Source organism: Emys orbicularis, chromosome 4, assembly GCF_028017835.1.
Source record: "Emys orbicularis isolate rEmyOrb1 chromosome 4, rEmyOrb1.hap1, whole genome shotgun sequence".
NCBI classification, from domain to species: domain Eukaryota; kingdom Metazoa; phylum Chordata; order Testudines; family Emydidae; genus Emys; species Emys orbicularis.
In genome coordinates, this window is record NC_088686.1 from 96,983,392 (window position 1) to 97,006,205 (window position 22,814).

Here is a 22,814-nt window from a genome sequence, read left to right on the forward strand (position 1 = left end):
TCAGCAGTTCTGCTTTGTGCAAATATTTTCCTTGTTTTCACTCAATAAGCTGTCGCAACCTGGCAGGGGAAGGGTTTCAAGCTGCGAGTTTCATATGATTTCACATCATAGCCATGTAAAATCATGAATTTCACATGATATCAGTGCATCAATCACCTCAAGTTTGCTAGAAGGATAATGTAGCTTAATGATTCTTTCAGTGAACTGTGTCTGAGTTTATTAGTAATGAAACTAGGGAAGTTTTGCAGCTCTAATTACTCAATACTCTGAAACTGTCCCACCAAGTGTGGGGCAAATTATCTGTAGCTTTGCATAGTAAACTGGAAAACAACTCTAAGCTTTATTTTGAAAAACATTATCACATTTTTAATAAACTGGTTTAGCGTATGGCATCAGGACTCCCCCTAGTGCAGAATGTATCAGCCTGCTACTTCCTCACAGCTAAAGGAGTGGTAGAATGGTGGAGACAAGTGTTTTAAGTGCTGAATGTCCTAGTTTCAGTCACACAGACATGATTTTTATATAGATGACAACATTGCATGTATGGTAAAATATTTGGAGTGGGGTTGTTTTTGTTTGTTTTTACACAGTTCTCATGTGTAGAAACAGATTTCACCCTCTTGCTGAGGGGAAAAAAATGCAAAATATATTTGTAACCAAAGGAGAGAATACTGCATGCAGTCTTCCTGGTTTAAAAACTAAATACAAACCTTCAGTGCTGCCCTCGAGCTCTAGAATCATCGGGCAATACCAAAATAATGGGATTGTCTTCTAGAAGCATATAGGAGCGCAAAAGAGACCGGCAAATCAATAGCAGCCACACTGACACCCTTTGCACGGTGAGTCACAGACAAAACTGTTAGTTTGCCCCTGCCATCGCTAGCATCATGGAATGTTTGGAGGGCACGTACTGACCTTCACTGCTTCATGGCATGGCAATGCATTTTATTGTACCATGATTATGGAGCTAAAATTGAAACAAAATGTGCACCTAATTTGAGAATATAACTGGAAAGCATGGAGCTATAGATGCAATTGTACATGCCAATGCAAACTAACCACTAGGAATTAGCAAGATATTCACTGTCGCTATACCCATTCTGAGCATTTCTTTCACCCTAGATTTAGGCACACAAAATTTTCAAGTGTATTATTAGTAGTCGGTTCTACAGAATTGTAGTTAAAAAGAAAGCATTTATCTGACCTTGATCCTGACTTCATTGAAAAAATTTACAATATTTTCCTACCCTAACAATGGAATATTGTGGTGATTTAATATCAGTGCAGTAAGGTAAATGCTTCCTTTGGAAATGTAAACCACGGTATGGGTCTCTCTAATTTTAGAGCTGTTCTGGTCATAAAGTGATGATATGAATGCAACACTCAGCAGCTTCACCTCACAAGGAGTTTACTTTAATGACACTAAGAGCAAGAAAGACTTTAATTTAAAAGTTTGCCTGAAAATACTATTGTGTGATGAACAAGATGATAGGTTTTTTTCCATCTCTGTATTCCGTGGGTAAAATATTACCAGTGGCACTTCACAGAGGACAGAATTTGATACTATATTTCTGTATCTGATACTCAAGCAGCTTGAAATGTCATTTATTTATTTTCTTGAAAGTAATCATGAGATGAAATATGTTTGTATCAAGGGTAAGAATGCTATTGGACTCCTATTTCTGCCACCAACTTTCCCCTATTCCTACTGACTGCAGCCAGTATCAAGTTAGCACATCTTAATGGGTTTGCTTTGATTGAGTGAGCCAAGATAAGGTACTGTTTTGTTCCTGGCTTTCTCTCCTAGCAGAACCAAAAGTTTTCTTCCCTTTAAGGATGCACCACCGCAGCAACTTTACCTCAAAAGACTCCAGTGGTCTAATTAAACCATTGATTATTAAGAATGGAGAGAGGAAAACTGGATTAGAACAAAACAGTGAGCATATCAGATCTAATTTGAAACCCTGGAAAGCCCATGTAGATTTTCAAAGGAGTGTAAAGCCCTAACTTCCCTCAAAACTGCCCCAAGCCTTTTTGAAAATCCCACCTAGGGCCAATATATTTATGGTGAATAAAAAGAATACTAAGGAGTCCTTTCTCCCCTCTGTCTCTTTTGGCCCATCAGCCAATCAGATAGAATCATAGAATATCAGGGTTGGAAGGGACCTCAGGAGGTCATCTAGTCCAACCCCCTGCTCAAAGGTGATTGATCTTAGGTTTCCTTTCCTTGACCTCTCACAGCCCTGTTACACCTTTTGGGTTTCTGCAGTGTGCCTGGTTTATTACATACCAGACCTTATTCCCAAAAGAGTGTTTCCTGGAGTCTGTCCCCAGATTAACTCAGTATTCAGTGCTGTGGCTAAAGGGTTCAGTTATTTTTTCCTTGTTTTGTCTTTGCATCTCACCCCTCCAACTAAGCATACCCCTCCCCAAAGCTATCTACCCATTATGGTGACCTTGATAGCCCTGCCTTGCCACATTAATTATCTTTGTTGCGGGTGTACTACAAGCTCTTTCTGCTATTAAAGATGCAGAGCTTTTATAATTGTTTAATTCATTCTTAACATTAATTCTACTGAATGGCAAGCATGAATCATGGATTTAACTGAACTGCCACAGGACCTAGCAAAGGTATCTGCCTTCCAAGCAATGGGAGATATGGATGCCAACCATACCAACGGCAGTGTTAGAAATGACCTTATCCAACCAACCACAACAGGCCAGCCTATCTAGGGGAACAATTCGCGTGCCAACCAGGCCAAGAAATAAAATAATAATAATTTCCATCTCTGTGGCTACTAAAGAACTTGGGTTTGCCCTGCGAGCTGTGAGCCACCATCACATGCATAAATCAATGCCCTCAAGGAACTTTTCATGAAGGAACAGATAATGAAGCAAACTTTTCTAGATTAGTCTAGTCACTTAGGCACTTAACACAGGCTGGATCATGCTCCCCTCCAGGCAAGGATCTCTGCGGCACTAATCCTCCCATTCTTGGACCTGGCAGAGGCCTTTCTATGTGTCTGTGATTGGGAATGAAGGAGACTGGATAGGCCAAGGGAGACCAAAAATCATCCACTCCCTAGTGAGATCCTGAAGAATCCTTAGGAAAAGTAATAAAGTCCTGTACCCTATTACATTGTCTGCTGTGCCTCCTCCACATGCATCCTAGGAGCTGGTGCTGTCAGAATGAGACACTGATGGGGCAGTTGCAGTGATATGTCCATGTGGCTGGCCCTGGATTGCTGGGATCCACAGAAGGTTTAGGGCGAACACTGTGGTCTTTTCTGGGGGAAAGGTGATAAACCCAGCCCCTGTAATGGGGGCTGTGAGAGGATCCTCCAGAAGCTTCCTCCCCAAAATCCCCCCTCCCATAAGTTTTAATGTGGGTTAGGATGCTCTTGCCCACAAAATTCTAAGCGCGAGCTAAGCACTGACCTAGCACAGAAAGCTGAGACCATGATGCTACACAGCCCTGGAGAAATGTCACTCTTGGGTGCCTGAAAACACAACCAACTTGCCTTGAAATTCATTGCAATAACTGAAAATTATGGGGGAGCTGGAGAAGGTTGGGGTTTTTTTAATTCCCATTCTTCTGATTGAATAAAGCGTATTTCATAAATGGACCCCTATTTAGTTCTTTAATTTTGGTTAAAGATTGTTCTGTCAAGGATTTTTTTTTTTTTTTTGGCACAGTTTTTACAGTTCAGGGGAATGAAAGAGTTGTGATTGCCTTTGTGCAGCAGCTGATGCACATTTGGAATATTTATGTTGTGCATGCTGACTGAAAATAACACTATTAAGCTGATTTGTCACAAAAGCTTTTAAGGCTAGGAAAAACCCACCTGCTCACTGAACTTACAAGTGCAAGGCAGCCTTAATTAAAGTCACTTGCTCTTAATGGAAAAATATGCCGTCTCCTACATCCAAGCTGCTGTGGTTGGCTTGTGCACTAATGCCTAATAGAAGCACCAGAAACAGCAGCAGCAAACTTACATGCCAAACTTAGAGGGTCTTCTGCACACTGTCACCCCATCCTAGAATAGCCGTGTCCTCAGTCCCAGTTCACAGAAATAATTTTACAGAACAATCCAGCCTCCCCCTGTGGCTTTTCCCTAAGATGACTGCTGGTCCTTCGATCCAGTTTTAACTGACTGGTTCATAGCATAGCCAAGGATGTCTTTGATGTTGTAATCTACAACTGTTCTGCATCTGACTGAAGCAGTCAGGTTAAGCAGGCATAGCTAGCTGGATATGAACCTAATAGGTGATCGGGGGTGGGTGAGGTCAGTTTTTTCATGTGATTCCATGAGGACAATTTTGCCATTATTTCTAATCTCTGAGGAACAACTCACTGCGCTGTCGTTTCCATTGATAGTTCATTCATGTGTTACAAACACGCCTATTGCACTGCCACCCTGCTCCAGAGCAACCTGGGCCAAATAATTCAGGGATGGTGCACACATTGGTAAACTTGTGTAAAGGGATTCAATTTAAAGGCCAAGGTAGAAAATGTGGAAGTGTGGCAGATAGAACTACTAGCAGGAGGGTGCAAATTACACTCACTTACATCAATTTATTGACATGTAATTTACACTATCCTTTACAATGGTGCCCATTGTAAGACCCAGCCCCTATTTTAGGCACATGGAACTTTAAGATACTGCCTATGTTCTGTATTCTTAAAGAGATGGGAAAGAAAAGCCAACCCACCCCCAGCAAGACAGGCTACATAGAATGAAGCAAGATACGCAACAGAATAGCAGCCTGCAATCAGCAAAACATGAAGGAGAGCTCTCAGGGGATAAATACTTTCCTATTATGCTGATTGGTTCACTAACTGAAAATGAGAACAGAAATATTTACAATGTACCTAGGAATCATTAACACAAGCTGCCTGGGGAGGGGGGGTTTATAGTGTGTAAGAACAAAATATCACTTTATCAGAAGATGCAGGGTACCCATATATTCCCATATATTGTATAACAACAGCTTACAAGAAATAAAATAGGGCACAAGATTTTCACTGTCGCCCTTAGCAACAATTCTGTTATTCATTTCAGCCCACATTGCTTTCCCAAAACATCCGCTTCATGGAAAGAAAACCCCAAGGGACAGGTCATGGAGAAAGATATACCTGAAAGTGAATGTATGATTTGGGGATATGTAACAGCAGTAATTATGCAAATGCTTTTCCTTTTATGTCATCACAGATAATATACAACACAAAACCATGATCACTCCAGAAATTATCCAGAACTGATTTTTTTATGGATTTTTAAATGTATTGTGAACGGAGATCCATTCAACCAGTGCTTTAGCAGTTTTATAGCACTATTTCCATTTCTAAACAATGGCCTGGGATTGGTAGCCAGGTATATCTGAGCTTCGGTTCTGCCCCTGGCTCACTGCGCGGCCTGGGGCCAGTCACTTGGATCAACATTTTCTAATTTAGATGCCTGACATCATGCTGATGTGTTTGAAAAGTTTTGACCTTAATCGATCTGTCTATCTTCCTTTCTTTAAAATGTGGATAATACCTACTTCATTTGAAGGTGTGTGTATACATACATATATAGTCATATAAATGCTAAGCATTATTGACCCAATTCAGGAAAGCTTCTTTATTCAGCATAGAATTTAAGCAGTTGTATAACTTTAAGCACCTGTCTAAGTGCTCTCCTGAATAGGGACAGACCAAAACACATGCTTACTACCTACTTTCTTGAATCAAGGCCTATTAGCGTGCTAAACATTCAGAGTTGGGTTAGATTCTGATCCCTTTCTTCAGGGTTTTCAGTTCCACCCCCATCTCTACTCCCTTATATATGCCCATCATGTCATTCTGCTTCTGCAATTCCATGGAATTCCAAAGTCCACTAAACAAATACCTTCAGTGTTTTGGTGTCTTTGAGTTGAAAAAGTAGTTCATATAGTTTCTAAGATCAATTTTATTTCTTATTTCTGGGAGAAAAGAAATGCAATACATTATGCAATACATGTATACATTAAACATCATTGAGTTGTGCAGGGAGTAATTCAATCTCTGTATATATTACAGTTGTAAATGTTGAATTCAGTTCAAGTATATATGCACACTTCATTCATGATGTGTGGTTTTATTATGTGCCACAGTTTTTAAAATGTCAGGGCATAAGAGCATCTCCATCCTGCTTCAGAAAAATCACTGTCATATAAATTCAGATAAGAGCAAAGTAAAATGCAGTCCTGACGTAAGTCCACTGATTTCTCAACAACTTACAATAGCTCTGAAGTTGTCCTAGTGGATTTTAAAATAATATGCATAAAGAGAAAAGGATCTCAGCAGTGATGTATAGTAAACCATTAGCAATGGTCTCCTATTTTTATAGTCATTTTTAAATCTTTTGTGATGCTAAAGAATTTAACCCTAGGGTATAAATGCTCTCCTCTGTATAATATATAAAAGCAGCTTCTTGTAAGTTAGAGTCTAAGCTCTTATAAAGAAAAATGTCGGCATACAAAAATAAACTGCATCCTAGAACTGGGGCTTGAAGTAACTGAAGCAGCACCTTTAGCAACACCCACAGGGAAATGTATGCACTATGCACTGTAAGAGGTAATATCATATTACTATCGTGCAGGGGACTTTGCAAATAAGGGTATGTAATATTTATGTTAATGGCTGTGATGATCTTCTGATGTGCCCAATGTGAACCAAAAATTCTCAGAAACCTCAGCAGACTCAGGCTAAGCTGACTACTTACGCAATTAATGAAACCTGCCTTCTCTCCAAAATAAAGAGTGCATTACTAGATCTCACATTCACAGTTATTATAAGTTAATGTGCATGTCAAGATAAATTTGAAAGCAAAAACAAAGATTGGGAAGTTTTGAGGAATAAAAAGTGATGAGTAGCTACATCCTATTGCCGTATACAGTCTCAAAAATCTGAATGAACAACTTCCTTCTATTCCAAAATCTGGGTTTGGATGTTCTCATTTTGTTCAAAAAAGTACATCTAACTGAACTGGGGAAAACATGTTTTTATTTCCACACAGTACAAATAGATTTTCTCAACCAAAGGGCCTTGTTGAACTTCCATTAAGATCAATAGAAACCCTTGTGGATCAATTAACTAACCACTGATTTTGCATTAATTCATGGTTCAGAGAAATGTGTCTCTCTCCATTTTTTCTAGATACTTACAAAAACCATACCATTTTATCCTCCTGCCTCTTTGCACATGCACATTTTCTTTTCTAATCTATGAAACATGAATACTTCCTGGCATAGCTTCTGTCACAGTTGCATACTCTTTACATGCATTGTAAGCATCTAAACTTGTATTCAAAGTTATGTCATCAAACAAAAAAATATGTTCATGAACTCAAGAAAATTGTTCATGGACAGTGGACATAGGCTTTTCACAGACTAAGATGGTAATTTGTGTTTGTGTGTGGGGACAGGCGATTTTGTGTATACTTATGATAGTGAAACCCTTGTGTCCTGGTCTCTTCTTAGATTAGGGTACCATCATCTGTCTGCCTTACTGTCCATCGCCCATCCAGATATTTATAACGTCCTTGTTACCATAGTATCTGAATCTTCTACAAGTACAACAACACAGTGTTGATTTCTTCGCTTCCTTCCCTCTCACCACCACCTCCTTTAAAGTCTTGTGGAGAAAAAGAATGGTCTTGTGGTGAAGGCACTGCCCTGGGATGTAGAAATTTGGGTTCAGTTCCTCTCTTTGGCGCAGACTGTCAATTAGAGCTATGCATCTAGGTGATTTTTTGGGTTGCTGGCAATTCTGAATGAATGAATAAATAAATAAGAATTGGGTTGACCCAAAAGCAGTTCTTTAAAAAAAATCTTTGGCAAATAACCCACACCCCACAAACGTTTTTATTTTTCAGCACCTTTTAATTTTTTTAAAATTATTATTAAATTGAAGGAAATGTCAAATTGAAGAGTTGTTGATATGAAAAATCTAAAAGTTAATGCTATGTTGTTCGTTTTTTAAAAAATTGTTTTGTGGGGATGACCAAAACCATCCGATGAAACCAACACACGTTCATGAAATAATATTTATGAACTCCTGGATGACAGGAGAGGTCCTGGAAGACGGGAGAAGGGCTAATGTAATGCCCATCTTTAAAAAGGGGGAAAAGGAGGAGCTGGGAAACTATAGACCAGTCAGCCTGACTTTAATACCTGGGAAGCTACTAGAGTAATGTATATAAAACATTCAGTTTCCGAATGCCCGGAGGAATGCGGTGGACATAATATACCTGGACTTTAGCAAGGCTTTTGACACAATCCCACATGACATTCTGATAAGTAAACTGGAGAAATGTGGGCTTGACAGAACTACCATTAAGTGGTTAAAGAACCACAAACAAAGAATAACTATTAATGGAATGATGTCAGATTGGAGGGAGGTCTCAAGATGGGGAGGTCTCAAGTGGGGTTCCCCAGGAATCTGTTCTGGGTCCAGTGTTGTTTAACATTTTTATTAGTGACCTGGACATAGGTATAGAAAGCATACTGGTCAAGTTTGTAGATGACACAAAGCTGGGGGGTTGCCAGTACTTTGGAGGATAGAAATTCAGAGGGACTTGATGAATTGGAGAACTGGGCTATAGACAACATGAAATTCAACAAATACACAAGTACAGAATGGGGGGGGGGGGAAACTGGCTTAGCAGCAGCACTGCTGAGAAGGAGCTGGGAGTTGTGGTGGATCACAACCTCAACATGAGTTAGCAATGTGATGCTGTGAAAAAAGCAAATGCAGTTTTAGGTTGCATTAACAGAGACATAGCATGTAAGTCATGGGAGATGATAGTATCGCTGTACTCAGCACTGGTTAGGCCTTAGCTGGAGTACTGTGTCCAATTTTTCTCACCAATATATAGAAAGGTTGTAGAGAGACTGGAAAGGATCCAGAGGTGAGCAACAAAGATGATTGAAGGGATGGAATGCAAGCCACGTGAGCAAAGGCTGCAGGAACTGTGTATGTTTAGTTTGGAAAAGAGGAGATTGCTGTCATTTCTCCCCTTAATCTTCAGATGCTTGTAAGGCTCCCACAAAAAGATGGAGAAAAGTTGTTCTCTTTTTGCCACAGAGGGCAGGACAAGGGGCAATGGGTTCAAACTACAGAATAGCAGATTTAGATTGAATCTCAGGAAAAACTTCCTAACTGTAAGAACAGTAGCCAGTTGAACAGACTGCCTAGGGAGGTTGTGGAAGCTTCTTCACTGGAGGTTTTCAAAAGGAGGCTGGCTAGCCATCTGTCTTGGATGGTTTAGACTCAACAAATCCTGCATCTTGGCAGGGGTTAGACTAGATGACATTTGTGGTCCTTACTAACCCTATGGTTCAATGAAACATTTTGGTGTTGCTGAATCTGCATTTTTCACCAAAAAAGTTTCAGCTGAAAAATTTCACCCAGGTTTACCTATTATGTGACCTTTGGCAAGTCACTCAGTTTTTTTGTGCCCCATCGTAGAATGGGGTGATAGCTTATCTACCTCATAGCAGTGTTGCAAGGATAAGTTCATTAATGTTTGAGAGATGCTCAGATACTATGGCGATATAGACCATAGCAATAGATAGAAATCCTGTCTTTTAAAACAAAACAAATGCCAACCAACTGCTGTCTGAAACCATTAAAACGAAACCTTGGCTCAAAACATATTTATTCATTTTCCCAATTGATTCAATCTGACTGGATGATTTGGCTGTCTGCTAAAGTGCTTTGTCATTTGTTTAGTTGAACTGAATCCAATAGTATTATTTATTATAAAGTACTAAGAATCCTACATAGTACAATAAAATGTTATAGTATATTACATGTTATATATTATAAAAGCAGTAGTAAAAATTGCTTCATAAAAGCAATACTTTTCAATACTGAACCAGATACAGATCATGGCAACTATTAAAAAGCAGCAGGAGCATATGAGAAAGTTTGTAGAATTTGCCAGATCCTACTAATCTCGCCTCTGATTCAGTAGGATTCTAATGGAAGACTTAAAAATTTTGCTATAAGCTTCCACTACATTTTTAATTGGCACTCTTTAAACAAGTTGCTTTAAATCCCATTGATTGTGCAATACTTTAAATCAAACTATATTCTGAATGCTACTCTAGTGAGATATGCCTCACTTTCCATTCTTCATGATCCAGGACATTTTCTGAATCCTTTTGTAATGCACATGATTGAGTGATTTAGTTCAATGGTTGATTCATAGTGCAGGATTAATGTATGGTGCCATTTAATTGCAAGGACAAACAGATGTAATACAAGTTATTAATTCTTGAAAAATATATATAAAATGGGTCTCTATATCTGAGGGGAAGCATATGTTATAAAATTCTGCTTTAAAGCTTTCTTTTAGGAGGCTATTTTGGTAGGAAAAAGTTGTTGCATGTAAAAATCCAGAGTAACTGAAGTCAGTATAAAGACTCCTATTGACTTCAGAGGGCTTTGGATCAGGCCCTAAGAGTATGATAAAGAGATAATTTTGGCAGATCGAGAAACTGAACTCCTGTTTAGACAAAGGACAGGCACAACATCAGCAGTAGAAATTTCCTTCCCCCATTACTGTGTCTCTAGGGGTGAAAGGATATTTCAGTTTCCTTTCCCAATACTTCCTACTACTGAGACTAACAACGGTGCTAATTAGCAGTTATTTTTGTAAAAACTAGCTGATTGTAGAGAACTGACAGACAGACAGACAGGCTTTATCTGGCAAATGCATTGTTCATTATTAATTCTGAAAACTTCACTATGACTTTAGTCAACATACTCTAGTATAATTTGTAAATGTGCTACAGTATAAAGTATTATAAATGATTATATCTAAACTACACTTGTCAGATTAAATTAACTATATAGATTTTGTGATGCAGTAATAGTTTATGTTCATTTAATTGCTAATTTGCAAAATGTGGTCATCCTCTCATCCTCTGTGAGCCTCCTAGTCATGAATATAAATGACATAGGCCCTGATTCCGGAAAGCATCTCTATTCAGCACAGTCCTGAAACATGTGAATAGGGATGGAGTTAAGTGCATGCTTAAGGCTTTCCTGAATCCAAGCCATAGGACCTGATCCAAAGCCCACTGATCTGATCCAAAGTGAGTCTCTCTGGTACTTTATTTTGGCCCTGATTCAACAAAGTACTTAAACACAAGACTTAAATTTAAGCACATGAGTAGTTCCATTGACTTCAATGCTTAAGATGAGGCAGATACTTAAGTACCTTGCTGAACTGAGGCCTAAGAACCCAAGAAAATTCAATTACAAAATGTGTGATTCATATAAGGGGAAGAAACTCACTTAAAAGCAAGTACACCTAGAGGGAAACTTAATAAGGTATCTGTAACAACTGACAGAGATGCAGATTCACATTCTTGTGTCTCCCACATGCTCAGAAGTGTGAGATAAGGTTTTCTTCATCTTCTTTTATAGCCTTAGCCTGAAGGATTTCCAGAAACGCCATAAAAAATTTTGGTGCCCATTCCTTTTCTTTCACTTGCGGATGGTGTTGCATTTTGTGTGTCTGCAATTTTACAGAATATCTGGGTTTCTGAAAGTGTCAAAATCTAGCAGTTTCAACAGTTAGTCATTACTTCCTATTCAAACTTCTGCATTATTGCTAGGCAACAAGCATCATAGATGATAAAACTTACTGGTTTTCTCCACATTTTGACATGAGTTTGGGGTATTGCATGACGGTAAAAATCAAAGCAAAACTTTGACGGTAGGAAGGACAGGAAGAAAAGTGGGCAAATGATGCAAAAGAACCCAAGGGAAATGTTTGCCAGAACATACTGAAATCAAAAATAGAAAGTATTTTACAACGCTACGGAAGTCTTTGCACTGGGATAACACAGAGCCATCTATTAGACTTTGGAGTGGAAAAATCCTGCTTTGGACTGACAATTCTTTGTATTACTCATGTGTGGGTTTAATCTCAGACATTTTATATTCTCATAAGAGAATTTAAAAAGTATCCCTCAAATTTCCATCCTACACAGAAGGAGAAGTAGACAGGCAAAGATGTATACTACACCATGGACATGTGTACACACACAACCCACTGGTGAGCATGTGTTAGAGTTGCCCTCTGTGCCCAATCCAGAGAGGATGTGAGTCTGTTACAGCCCCTAGCAAGAGAGCTAAAATATGGCTCTTCAGCTCATATTTTAGCGACTTGTGGCCTTGGTTCAATCCTTGGTGTGTTAACCAATATGGCTGAATCACACGGACTAAGGAAGTCCCTCCCTTTTTTAAAGATTGTCACTCTGGTTATATTTGTATACTGGAGATGTTACATTTAAGGTTGTGTTATGATTTCAGATTACAGAAAATGTAACAACATTCTGCAAACGTTATTTCTTTTCAATCTTATCCTTTGGTAAAAACTAGCTCCTGGCTAGCTCTTTGTGTATAGAATCTCTGTCAAAGGAAGGTTTAAAAACAACAGCAACAAAAATCACCAGAAACATTTAATAAAAAAATTAGTCACTTAAAAATTTTGTAACTTCTGAAAAATCAGTAGTATCTCTGATGTGCACTACTTTAACCTTGATATGATTTGCACTCATTATTTAAAAATTAAATCTAGCAAATAATTGTTACACAGTCTCAATCTGAAACAGTAGGGATGCCTTTAGTCTATATTATAGTCTAATCCCATTTAATTTGTATCTGGATTTAAAACCCTTCAAAGTGTTGGATTCTGGGGTCTTTGGCTCTGGGTATTGATTCATTGTAAAGAGGGGTCCTGGCTATGAAATTCAAATCCCAGATTGGATTCCAGCCTACCCCAGAAGCAAAGCAGTGTTTGAATCCAAGCCTTCTGAGTCGGGTCTCTCTCTCTCTCTGCTCTGAATAATGAACTACCATTTTGAAGCATTATTCATTCTTAGTATGCTGTACTATGTACATTTACAATGCAAGTGCCACAAGCGTTTGCTTATATAAGTGACTTGAAGTAGCTATGATTTCTGTTGGGTAAACAGTGCACCGTTTTGAAAGTGCAAATATGTATATTTAACTAATAACAATCAGACTCCCTTTGGTGTGTGTAATATGTAGGTAAATCATTTTAAATGCAAATGTGTTCTAAAGGAATGTAAATTAAAACACACATATTTAAAAAGTGCTACGATGTTGAGCCAAACAGCCAAAAGCAAAGGAAATTTAGAATTAAGGGAGATTCCATCCTTAGCGCAAGATATACACAAGTACACAGAGAGAGGCAGTGAGTATCTGCCAGATACTAACTCTCCTGGTTTGATCAGTTTCTGCTATTCACTTCTTATCCTTAATTACTTTCAGAGAAATTCTGTCTACCCTATTTCTGAAGGCACTTGGGACCCAGGATGCAGTGGAAGCAGTGTGGCTATTCTGGGTGCATTTGGGATCAGGCTGTATGCCCTGCCTGAAGCAGAGCACAGCTCAATTCTACCCCAATATGACAGTAGTTTTGGAAGGTGGAGTAGGGAACGAGCAAGGCTAGGGCTGGTGGATCAGTCTGCTGCAGCCATGTGGTCTTCTGCAGATCTCAGATTTCCCTACTACACAATGCGCACGGTGTGCTGTGCATGATTGTTCCCCTTTCCAGCACAATATTCCTTATACTAACCCCACTAATAATCTGATGGTCATTATCTTTTGATATTTATTTAAACACATAATGCTAGATCTTCAGCTGGTGTACATGAGTATTGCTCCATTGAGTTTAATGCAGCTATGCCAATTGACACCAGCTCAGAGTCTGGCCAATGTCTGTTCAACAGCAGCAAATTATCCCTCCATAAAGTAAATGGATTAGTCCAAGCTGCTCTCTCAGGATGAGGAAGAGGTCATGTTGAGGATGAGCACCTGGGGCTGAACAGCTTCCATGTTACAGATAAGCCACATCAGTGCTGTAATTGCTTTGCTTTGGTAAAAAGAGGGAGACCGAGAGTAATGACAGCGGTAGAAATGACCAGTGAAAATTGATTTCCCTAAACTGGGGCATATATGGATTAGAGGTAGCCTGGGGTATCAGCGCCATTGCTTTCAAGCAGGAAACGGCAAGATTATCACTAAAATGAAAGGACAGCTCTGTTGGAACTGCCAATTACCAGTAATGTATGGGCGGGTTTTTTAGTTTAATTGGGAAGTATTTTAAAAGGCTGCAGAAATCATGAGCATGAGTTGTGAACTTCATATTTTCTTAAACAATTTACTGGGCAGGAATCCTGGGGGAGATGGGAAAGGCTCTAAGAAACATTTGATAGATGTCCTCTGTGCACCAGAGCCTCATTAAAACAGTCTCCTGTTTTTGTTCTGGGTTTATTACACTACATATAAATTTAAAAACTGCTGATGCAGGAATTCTTATAGGCTTTAGAAAAAAAATCTTTGTACAGTGCTTAGCCACAGTCTGGGTTTCCACAGGTGTGTTATATACGTCACCATTTTTATTATGAGTTTGTGTGGGTGAGGGAGAAGTGGGATAATACCGCTATCAGTAGTTGTATTTAAATATTTACAGGCAATCACAGTGCATCCATTGATTGTTTGCATAATACCGAATCCTTCCAGATAAGGAAGTTTTATTAATGCTGTTTCTGCCATTAATAATAACCATCTTTGTGGTGTTTCTGATTGACTAGGGCAAATTTCCAGTGCAAGGCTTTTTGTTTCCTTTCTGCCCTCCTCAGTGAGCGCCACTTTGAAAACATTCCCCTCAACTCAGGAGTTTCTGATCCCATTCTCCTTCCCCAAGTGCTATTGTGTCCATTGCTAAACCCTACAAATAGCACCATTCCTGTTATTGTTCCTCAGCAAGGGTCAGGACTGCACAAAACTGTAACAGAATCCACCAGAGATGTGCAGTTTGGGCAGTATTCTGGCTGTCTCCTGTCTTCCCCTCAAGGTGGCAGGAGTGGCTGTATTTTGGAATGATGAGGTCTGTGGGAACTACAGAGCGCTGTTGTGTGGAGTTCGGTCTCTGTGCTCTTCCCAAGCTTCCCACACTTTTAGCAGAACAGCTCTTGTCTGTGCCATGCTGCGACTGGCCTTGTCCATGCCATTTGGACACCCATTGCCCTCCTCAGTTCGATTCAAGCTATGGAGGGGAGAGTAACTGTAACCCAGAGCAGCAGTAACTCATGATGCGTTTTGCATCATGAACTCCACCACTCTTAAAGGGAAATGAACTGAACTATTCTGCATTCTGCTCTCCACCCTCTTAGTTGAGTTCAGCTCCTGCAGAAGAGGGAGAGGCAGCAATGCAGTGATGGTAAGGGAATGCTTTCTTCTCGGTGTTCATGTAAGCTCCTCTCTGCACCACACTGAGCAGGGCAACACATCCCCCAAGCAGCCGGGAAAGCGAGGTATCTCTGTCTTCATCGGAATTCTGAGGTGCATCTAGAATCCAAGTGCCTCCTTGATTTGCTATAAATCATTGCAGAATGTTACTCCCATAGTAAAGTTCTCCCAATCACTGTTTTATATTGTGTTGTCTTCTTTTACAGAGCGATGAGGTTTTAACTGTCATCAAGGCGAAAGCACAGTGGCCTGCCTGGCAACCGCTGAACGTGTAAGTAGGTAGAGAAAGGAGACTCCCAATAGACTCCTGTTCAATATCATCTAACAGACTGCTCTAAACTTATTGCCTTACACAATGGTTTGCTTTTGCAAAGAAACAATATAAAAGTACTGTTGATAGATGAGTTCGTCTTGTGCTTTGGTATTCTGCCAATGACGGCCTTTTTTTTTATTTGCACGTATGGGGCTTACTAACTATATCAGGGAAAGAGAAAAAGCAGATAGTTTTATTGAGATTGTGCCTATATTAAACAATGGAGTTCATTCATGAATATATTAGATATATATGTCAGGCTGTCTGGAGTGGCTCGCAAATGTCGGTGCCAACCTCAGGGCAAACTGTTACAAACCAGGGCTCTCAGGTGCAGAAGTCGGGCCAGTTCCATCGCTGTGGTCTCTGTGGCAGGGGGGTAATTGGATGCCTGGTCAAAACTTATGAGCAAAACTCTCCGTTCCTGACCTGGGGCTTTCCTTTTAGAGGATATTCCCCTCTCCTTGCCTAACTGTTCGAGGTCTTTTGTGTCAAGATCATCATATGACCGTGTTTCACCCATTGGGGTTAATAATTAACCTTTAAAACCCTTAATATCAAATTTAAACTTCTAACAGCGCTGGGTTATGATTAAGGCTATGTTATAGTCATGGGTATTTTTATTAAAAGTCATGTACAGATCACTGGCAGTAAACAAAATTTCACAGTCTGTGTCCTGTCCATGACTTGTACTATATGCCCCTGACTAAATCTTGGGTGCTTTGTTGGGGGGGAGAGCAGTTGCACGCAGCCTAGGACCCCCACAGCTGCTGGGGAGAGGCAGGTGGTGGCACATGGCCCAGGACCCCCACTGCTGCTGGAAGGTGGGGTGGGGGGTTGGCGGGGCTGGCAGGCTCCCTACTTGGCTCCACACAGCTTCCCGGAAGCAGCGACATGTCCCTCGTCTCCTAGGCAGAAGAGCCAGCTCCGCAGCTCCCACTGACCAGGAACCATGGCCAACAGGAGCTGTGGGTGAGACGCCTGTGGGTGGAGGCAGCATGCAGAGCCTCCTGGCCACACCTCCGCCTAGGAGCCGAGGGACCTGTCACCGCTTCCAGGGAGCTCCTCCCTCCCCCCAAGGTAAGTGCCACCCGGAGCCTTCACCCCCTGCTGCTGCTGGGAGCGGGGCGTGGTGGCCCGAGTGTGCGCCAGCAGCAGCTGGTGTGGCTGGCCCAGGGGCTGCCCGAGCTGTTCCCTACACAAGCGGCGACCCCAGTTTGAGAAACACTGATCTATCCAATTGACCTGTGGCATGTGAAGCTTGCCAAGACTATGTTAATGTCAGGCTGTCTGGAATGGCTCACCAACATGGGTGCCAACCTCACGGCACAAACCCCAAACTAGTTGTGTTTTTATAATTAGATTTCACCAACCAAGTATCAAGTGTGAACTCCTCAAGCACTATAACAGCCTTAACATGGAGTCACAGGCAGTTTCCTTGGGCACTCCAGTCTATTTTGTCACCCAGGAAAGACTGCTTTTGTGAGAGATGGTCCCTTACACCAAAAATCAAAACAATATTCAGGTTGCTCCCAGTCCCAAAGGGCTTACCCAAGTCAATTATACCTTAGATCTCTCACTAAAGACACTTGTAGCCAATCTAATAACAAACTAACTACAGATTTATTAACTAAGAAAAGAAACAAGAGAGTGATTTACAAGGTTCAAGCAGGTAAACATACACACACAAGTTAAAATCTTAGGTTTCAAAAGCTAATAGGCACTGCTGTAATATGCAAGCTCTATATGTCTTATGGGCTACCTCGACCTAAATAGTTTGGGAATCTCTTGCTTATGCTTAGAAATATTGCCCTGTCCAAATTACAAGCAGCAAGTGATGCAGTTCCTTCTTAACAAGTATTTTATTCCCCTCCCCCAGAGTTCAAACTGTGATGGGATGTGTCCACCTGCATATCTCTCTTCATGGGTGTGGTGGAATCAATCAACAAAGCCCTTTGTCCACTGATGTTCCTCAGTGGTTTCTCTGGTGTCTATAGGCCTTCTTATGTTGGGGAGGAGATGACACCTCTTGTGGTAAACCAGTATTTCACACTTGATAATGTTTCTCTCCTGACTCGGGGTGGGGGTGGGGTTTACAGTCTTAACAAACATTTTCATAGTTACAGAGCAAACATTCAATATTACCTTAAACATGGGATTCAGATATTGTATGTAAGATTAATACATGCAAGCACCCTGCAAGCATTTCATTAAGTCTAAACAGTAAACGCATTCTTATAACTCTAATATCTATTTTAACAATATTAACACACAGACAGGCCAGTCTGGTTCCCAGCTATGCATTTTTCAGTGTTCAGTGAGGCCCAGGGAGCTTGGCATGAGCTGGCATCTGGTGTGCTAGTATCACATGTTCTCCTATTTTGTGCACAGTATCGTTTGGTCTGGCACGTCTAGTTTGTGCACTGTGTCCAAAGAACGAATGACTCAAACACGTGAGGATTTGTATCTCAGAAAAGAGATCTAAAAACAAAGATTAAAGACACTGGACCACATCCTCAGCTACTGTACACTGGCATTGTGACACTGACTTCAATAGGGCTAATCTGATTTATACCAGCTGAGCATCTGACCCACCATCCTCACAGGATTCTTGCTCTTGGGTCTTGTGCTCTCAGCTCAAGACAGGGTAGAATTCCAATAGCTCCAGGCTTCTGAACCCCAGATCTTCTGTAACTTCCACCACACATGATCAGTGCTTGGGCCAATGCAATTGCTAGTCAATATCTTTTACTAATGATGTGCCTGGAAATATAAAATCAGTACTGGTAAAATTAGCAAGTGACAAAAATTGATGGAGTGGTAAATGGTGATGGGGAGAGGTCACTGACACAGACTGACCCAGATCACTTGGTAAGGTGGGCTCATTTGAAAATATGCATTTTAACACAGATAAATGTAGAAGCCACCAGGGAACAAACTGTGTAGGTCACTCTGTCGAGATGGGGGACTTAGGGATCATGACAAGAACCAGTTGAACATGTGCTCCCAGTGCATTGCTGTAGCTCAGAGGGCTAATATGATCCTTGCATGTATAAGCAAGGGAATATATAGTAGGAGAAGGTAGTGGCAGCAGTTCTATATATAGCATTAGTGAGACCATTTCTGGAATAGTGTGTCCAGTTCTGATGTCTGCACTTTTTAAATGATGTTGAAAAATTGCAGAGAGTTCAGAAAAGGATTACAAGAATGATTCAAGTACTGGAAAACATGTCTTTTTGTGAGAAACTTAAGAAGCTATTTAATGTATCTAAGAGAAGGTTAACAGGTGACTTGATAAAAGTCTACAAGTATCTACATGGGGAAGAGACTGCTGATTGTAGATGGCTTTTTAATCTATCAGAAAAAGCTAGACAAATTCAGACTGGAATAAGGGGCAACATTTTAACAATGAAGGGAGTTAACCATTGGAATGACTTATCTTGAGATGTGGTGGAGTCTCTATCACTTGAAGTCTTTGACTTAATATTGGATATTTTTTCTAGAATATATGCTACAGCTCAAACAGAAGTTATGGGCTTTGTTCAGACATTATCGCGTAAGGTCCGGTGACCTAACTTTTGCAAGAGGTCAGACTAAAATCTATAAATCTGTGGTCTTGCACGAGTAATTATCGCCCTCAGTACCTAGAGTCTTCTAGTATGTTCCTTATTTAACTTAGTCATTCAGTGAGCACCCCATAGCTCAGCTTTGACCATTACTAGCTCTCCAATTCTACTCTGCTCACCAGCTCTTAGTTAGAATCCCCCTTGTACTGGGATTCCCTAGAGAGAGTTCCAATACCTTTGTATCTGGTTTTTGTCTGGTTGTCCTTTAAAGCTTAGGCTTCATTCCACCACCCAGCTCTGCGGCAGTAGAGCCTGTTTGGATCAGAGGAGCCTTTCTTTTTTTTTTTTTTGCCTCCAACTTCCCCCTCCCTCCCCCCTCCCAATACTGATGGTGCTTTGTATCAAAGTGCTCATTGCCGCAAAGATTTGCCTTGGTGCTCAGAAACTCTTAAGGTTTTGGCATAGACAAAGTAGGGTAGGTTTTTAACTCATTGTTTTGCCTGTGTTGGGGATGAAGAGAAGATTTCCTTTTCTAGGGGTGTCAATCCATCATCTTTCAAAAGCATTAAATTAATACACAAAAATCAAAGCTAATTAAACTATAATGCCCCTGGTCATATTAACCAGGATAAGGCAACACTTAGAAACGTCATAAAAATTAACAGTTATTTTTATTAGAACACAACTTTAGACATTTTTAGGCATATTGTCACATGGCCAGGTATGATAAAGCTCCTAAAACATCCTCCAGATGTTCTTGTAGTCACCTTTCCTTCTCCAGATGTTAATCTTTCTCACCTTGCAACAGTTTCCAGGGAAAGAAATCCATGTATCTGTTCTTTAAAATTCCATACAAAGGTGATCTTCCCCTAATAACTGTTGTTTGTTTGTTTTTAATAATTTTTGTTATGTTCCTGGTATATTGTTGTGGTGCCCCTTTTTTAATTCCATTTTAAAATCTGCTTTCAGCTCCCAAAGGAAGGTAAATCTTTCCAATTAACACACTTCTATTGTTAGAATTTCCATTTGCCTTTATTGATTATCTCTGTCGGAATTTAGATTATGATTGTGCAAGGATTAAAACTTATGCCAGACAAATGCTTAGTCAATTAGTATGCATAACATAGCTAACTAGTCATGGCAAGCGTGCATTGCTAATTTTCTACTGACTAATGGGCATGGATAATTTTCTCTTGAGTAATCATGAATGATATGTCTTTTCCTGATATGGCATAAAGCTGATTTGTCAAGGCATCATGTCACCTAATAGAAAGCCATGTCACAATATATCATCCAGCAAGAGATCCTAGTGTAAGGTATAAAACACTAATATTATGAAATACATAGGACTAGTAAGCATAACTCTAGAGCCTTAGAAATTAAAGTTACAAATTTTAGCAAGGGATATCAGTCTTCTCATGCTTCAAAGTGCAAGATTATCACTTGATGGGATCAGGATGTAACTTCCTATCCAAGTTTTAATACAAACTTCGTTACAGTGATTGCCCTTATAATATCAGTATTTGTGAGCAGTTAAACATATTGGTGCCTGAAATACCAAAGTTTTCCCCTGTACTGATTTTAAGTGGTGACTGCTGTAAATGTATTAACAGATTTCGGTATTCTGAAGAATCGGGTATCAGACGCTATTAGAATCAGAGTGCTGCACTAGAGGGACTATTTATCTGGTCAACTTTAATTAAAAAATCACAACAGAGTGAGGGGATCCTGTGACTAACAGGGCTGGAAAAATGGGAGCGGTCTGATTGGCTAACAAATTGACATGGGGGGAAAAAAGACAGTCTCAGAACTTGCTAGCTGTATTATTGTGAAATAATCAATCCATGACAGCAGAACTTGGGGGTACAGAATTCCATCCCCAAAATAAACATTTTTTCTGCTCTTATCTGTGGCTCCAAATCCAAAAGTCCTTGCTCAGGCAAAACTCCCATTTCTTCAATGAGAGCTTTGCCTGAGCAAGGACTTCAGGATTTGTCCCACAGTTAATCTAACAAAGCACAAGACCATTAACTTTCGCTCTTGAAAGATGTCCTGCTTTGAGCAGGGGGTTGGACTAGATGACCTCCTGAGGTCCCTTCCAACCCTGATATTCTATGATATTCTATGTTACCAGAATGTTTCCAATACAGGTGGATCGGTTTGCTCATCATTAGCTGGGGCCAACAGGAGATGTTTGAATCTTAACTCCAGTGCCTAGGGACTTTGTTTGATTATTGCAAGCCAGGGAGCTTGTACCACTGTGTATCACCTTGAATCTCAATTAAAGATTTTAGGCTGCATCATAGGGAAAAGCATAGACTGGACATGGGATAGAAACAATTTGCCAATCTGCTATGCACCTAGATACTATAGTGCTGGATATTTTATAACCTATAAATCATGGAGCAGATAAACAGTAGCTTTCCAAATACACTGGTCTACAATTTTTGAGAAGTCGTCTGCTTCAGAGATAAAATGTGCTATTTATTATGTATTTTGATGTGCTGAATTCAAATATGACAATTAAAACAGCTGATTGGCTACTGTTTCTAAGATATTTAAGTTTTTACATTTTATGTCTATGTATATTGTGTAGATAGTAGAGTTTTAATCATAAATTGTAAACCTAGGTCTTTTCATGTGTTTATGGTTGCTTTACATGATAATATTTCACCTGTCCTGTTTATGTAACACTTTAAAAATCAGCAAAAGGGTTATATAAATAAAATTTATTATGAAACAAAAGGCAAAAAACTATTATGTACATAGTTTAGTCCTATTCAGTGTCTACTCGGCGCTTCTTGGCTTGTCTCTTGTATTCATTAAATGGAGCATCTCTTGTCATTGTCCAGCAATAGTCTGCAAGCATTGATGGGCTCCATTTGCCCTGATAGTGTTTCTCCATTGTTGCAATGTCCTGGTGAAATCGCTCACCGTGCTCGTCGCTCACTGCTCCGCAGTTCGGTGGAAAAAAATCTAGATGAGAGTGCAAAAAATGTATCTTTAGTGACATGTTGCAACCAAGGCTTTTGTATGCCTTGAGGAGGTTTTCCACCAACAACCTGTAGTTGTCTCCCTTGTTGTTTCCGAGAAAATGTATTGCCACTAACTGGAAGGCTTTCCATGCCGTCTTTTCCTTGCCACGCAGTGCATGGTCAAATGCATCATCTCGAAGAAGTTCACGAATCTGAGGACCAACAAAGACACCTTCCTTTATCTTAGCTTCACTTAACCTTGGAAATTTTCCACGGAGGTACTTGAAAGCTGCTTGTGTTTTGTCAATGGCCTTGACAAAGTTCTTCATCAGACCCAGCTTGATGTGTAAGGGTGGTAACAAAATCTTCCTTGATTCAACAAGTGGTGGATGCTGAACACTTTTCCTCCCAGGCACCAATGACTGTCAGAGTGGCCAATCATTCTTGATGTAGTGGTAATCTCTTGCACGACTATCCCATTCGCAGAGAAAACAGCAGTACTTTGTGTATCCAGTCTGCAGACCAAGCAAGAGAGCAACAACCTTCAAATCGCCACAAAGCTGCCACTGATGTTGGTCATAGTTTATGCACCTCAAAAGTTGTTTCATGTTGTCATAGGACTGCATGACCAACTGGAATTGATG

The 22,814-nt window shown here is 40.1% G+C and overlaps 1 protein-coding gene across 1 annotated transcript in view; it reads left to right on the forward strand.

Moving 5' to 3' along the window:
* The window catches only part of SPON1 (spondin 1), a 340,693-nt gene that overhangs the window by 261,011 nt on the left and 56,868 nt on the right, over positions 1 to 22,814 (forward strand). The window contains exon 7 of the mRNA XM_065403212.1: positions 15,526 to 15,590. Coding sequence (XP_065259284.1) covers positions 15,526 to 15,590 — 65 coding nt within the window. The remainder of the gene's footprint in view (positions 1 to 15,525; positions 15,591 to 22,814) is intronic.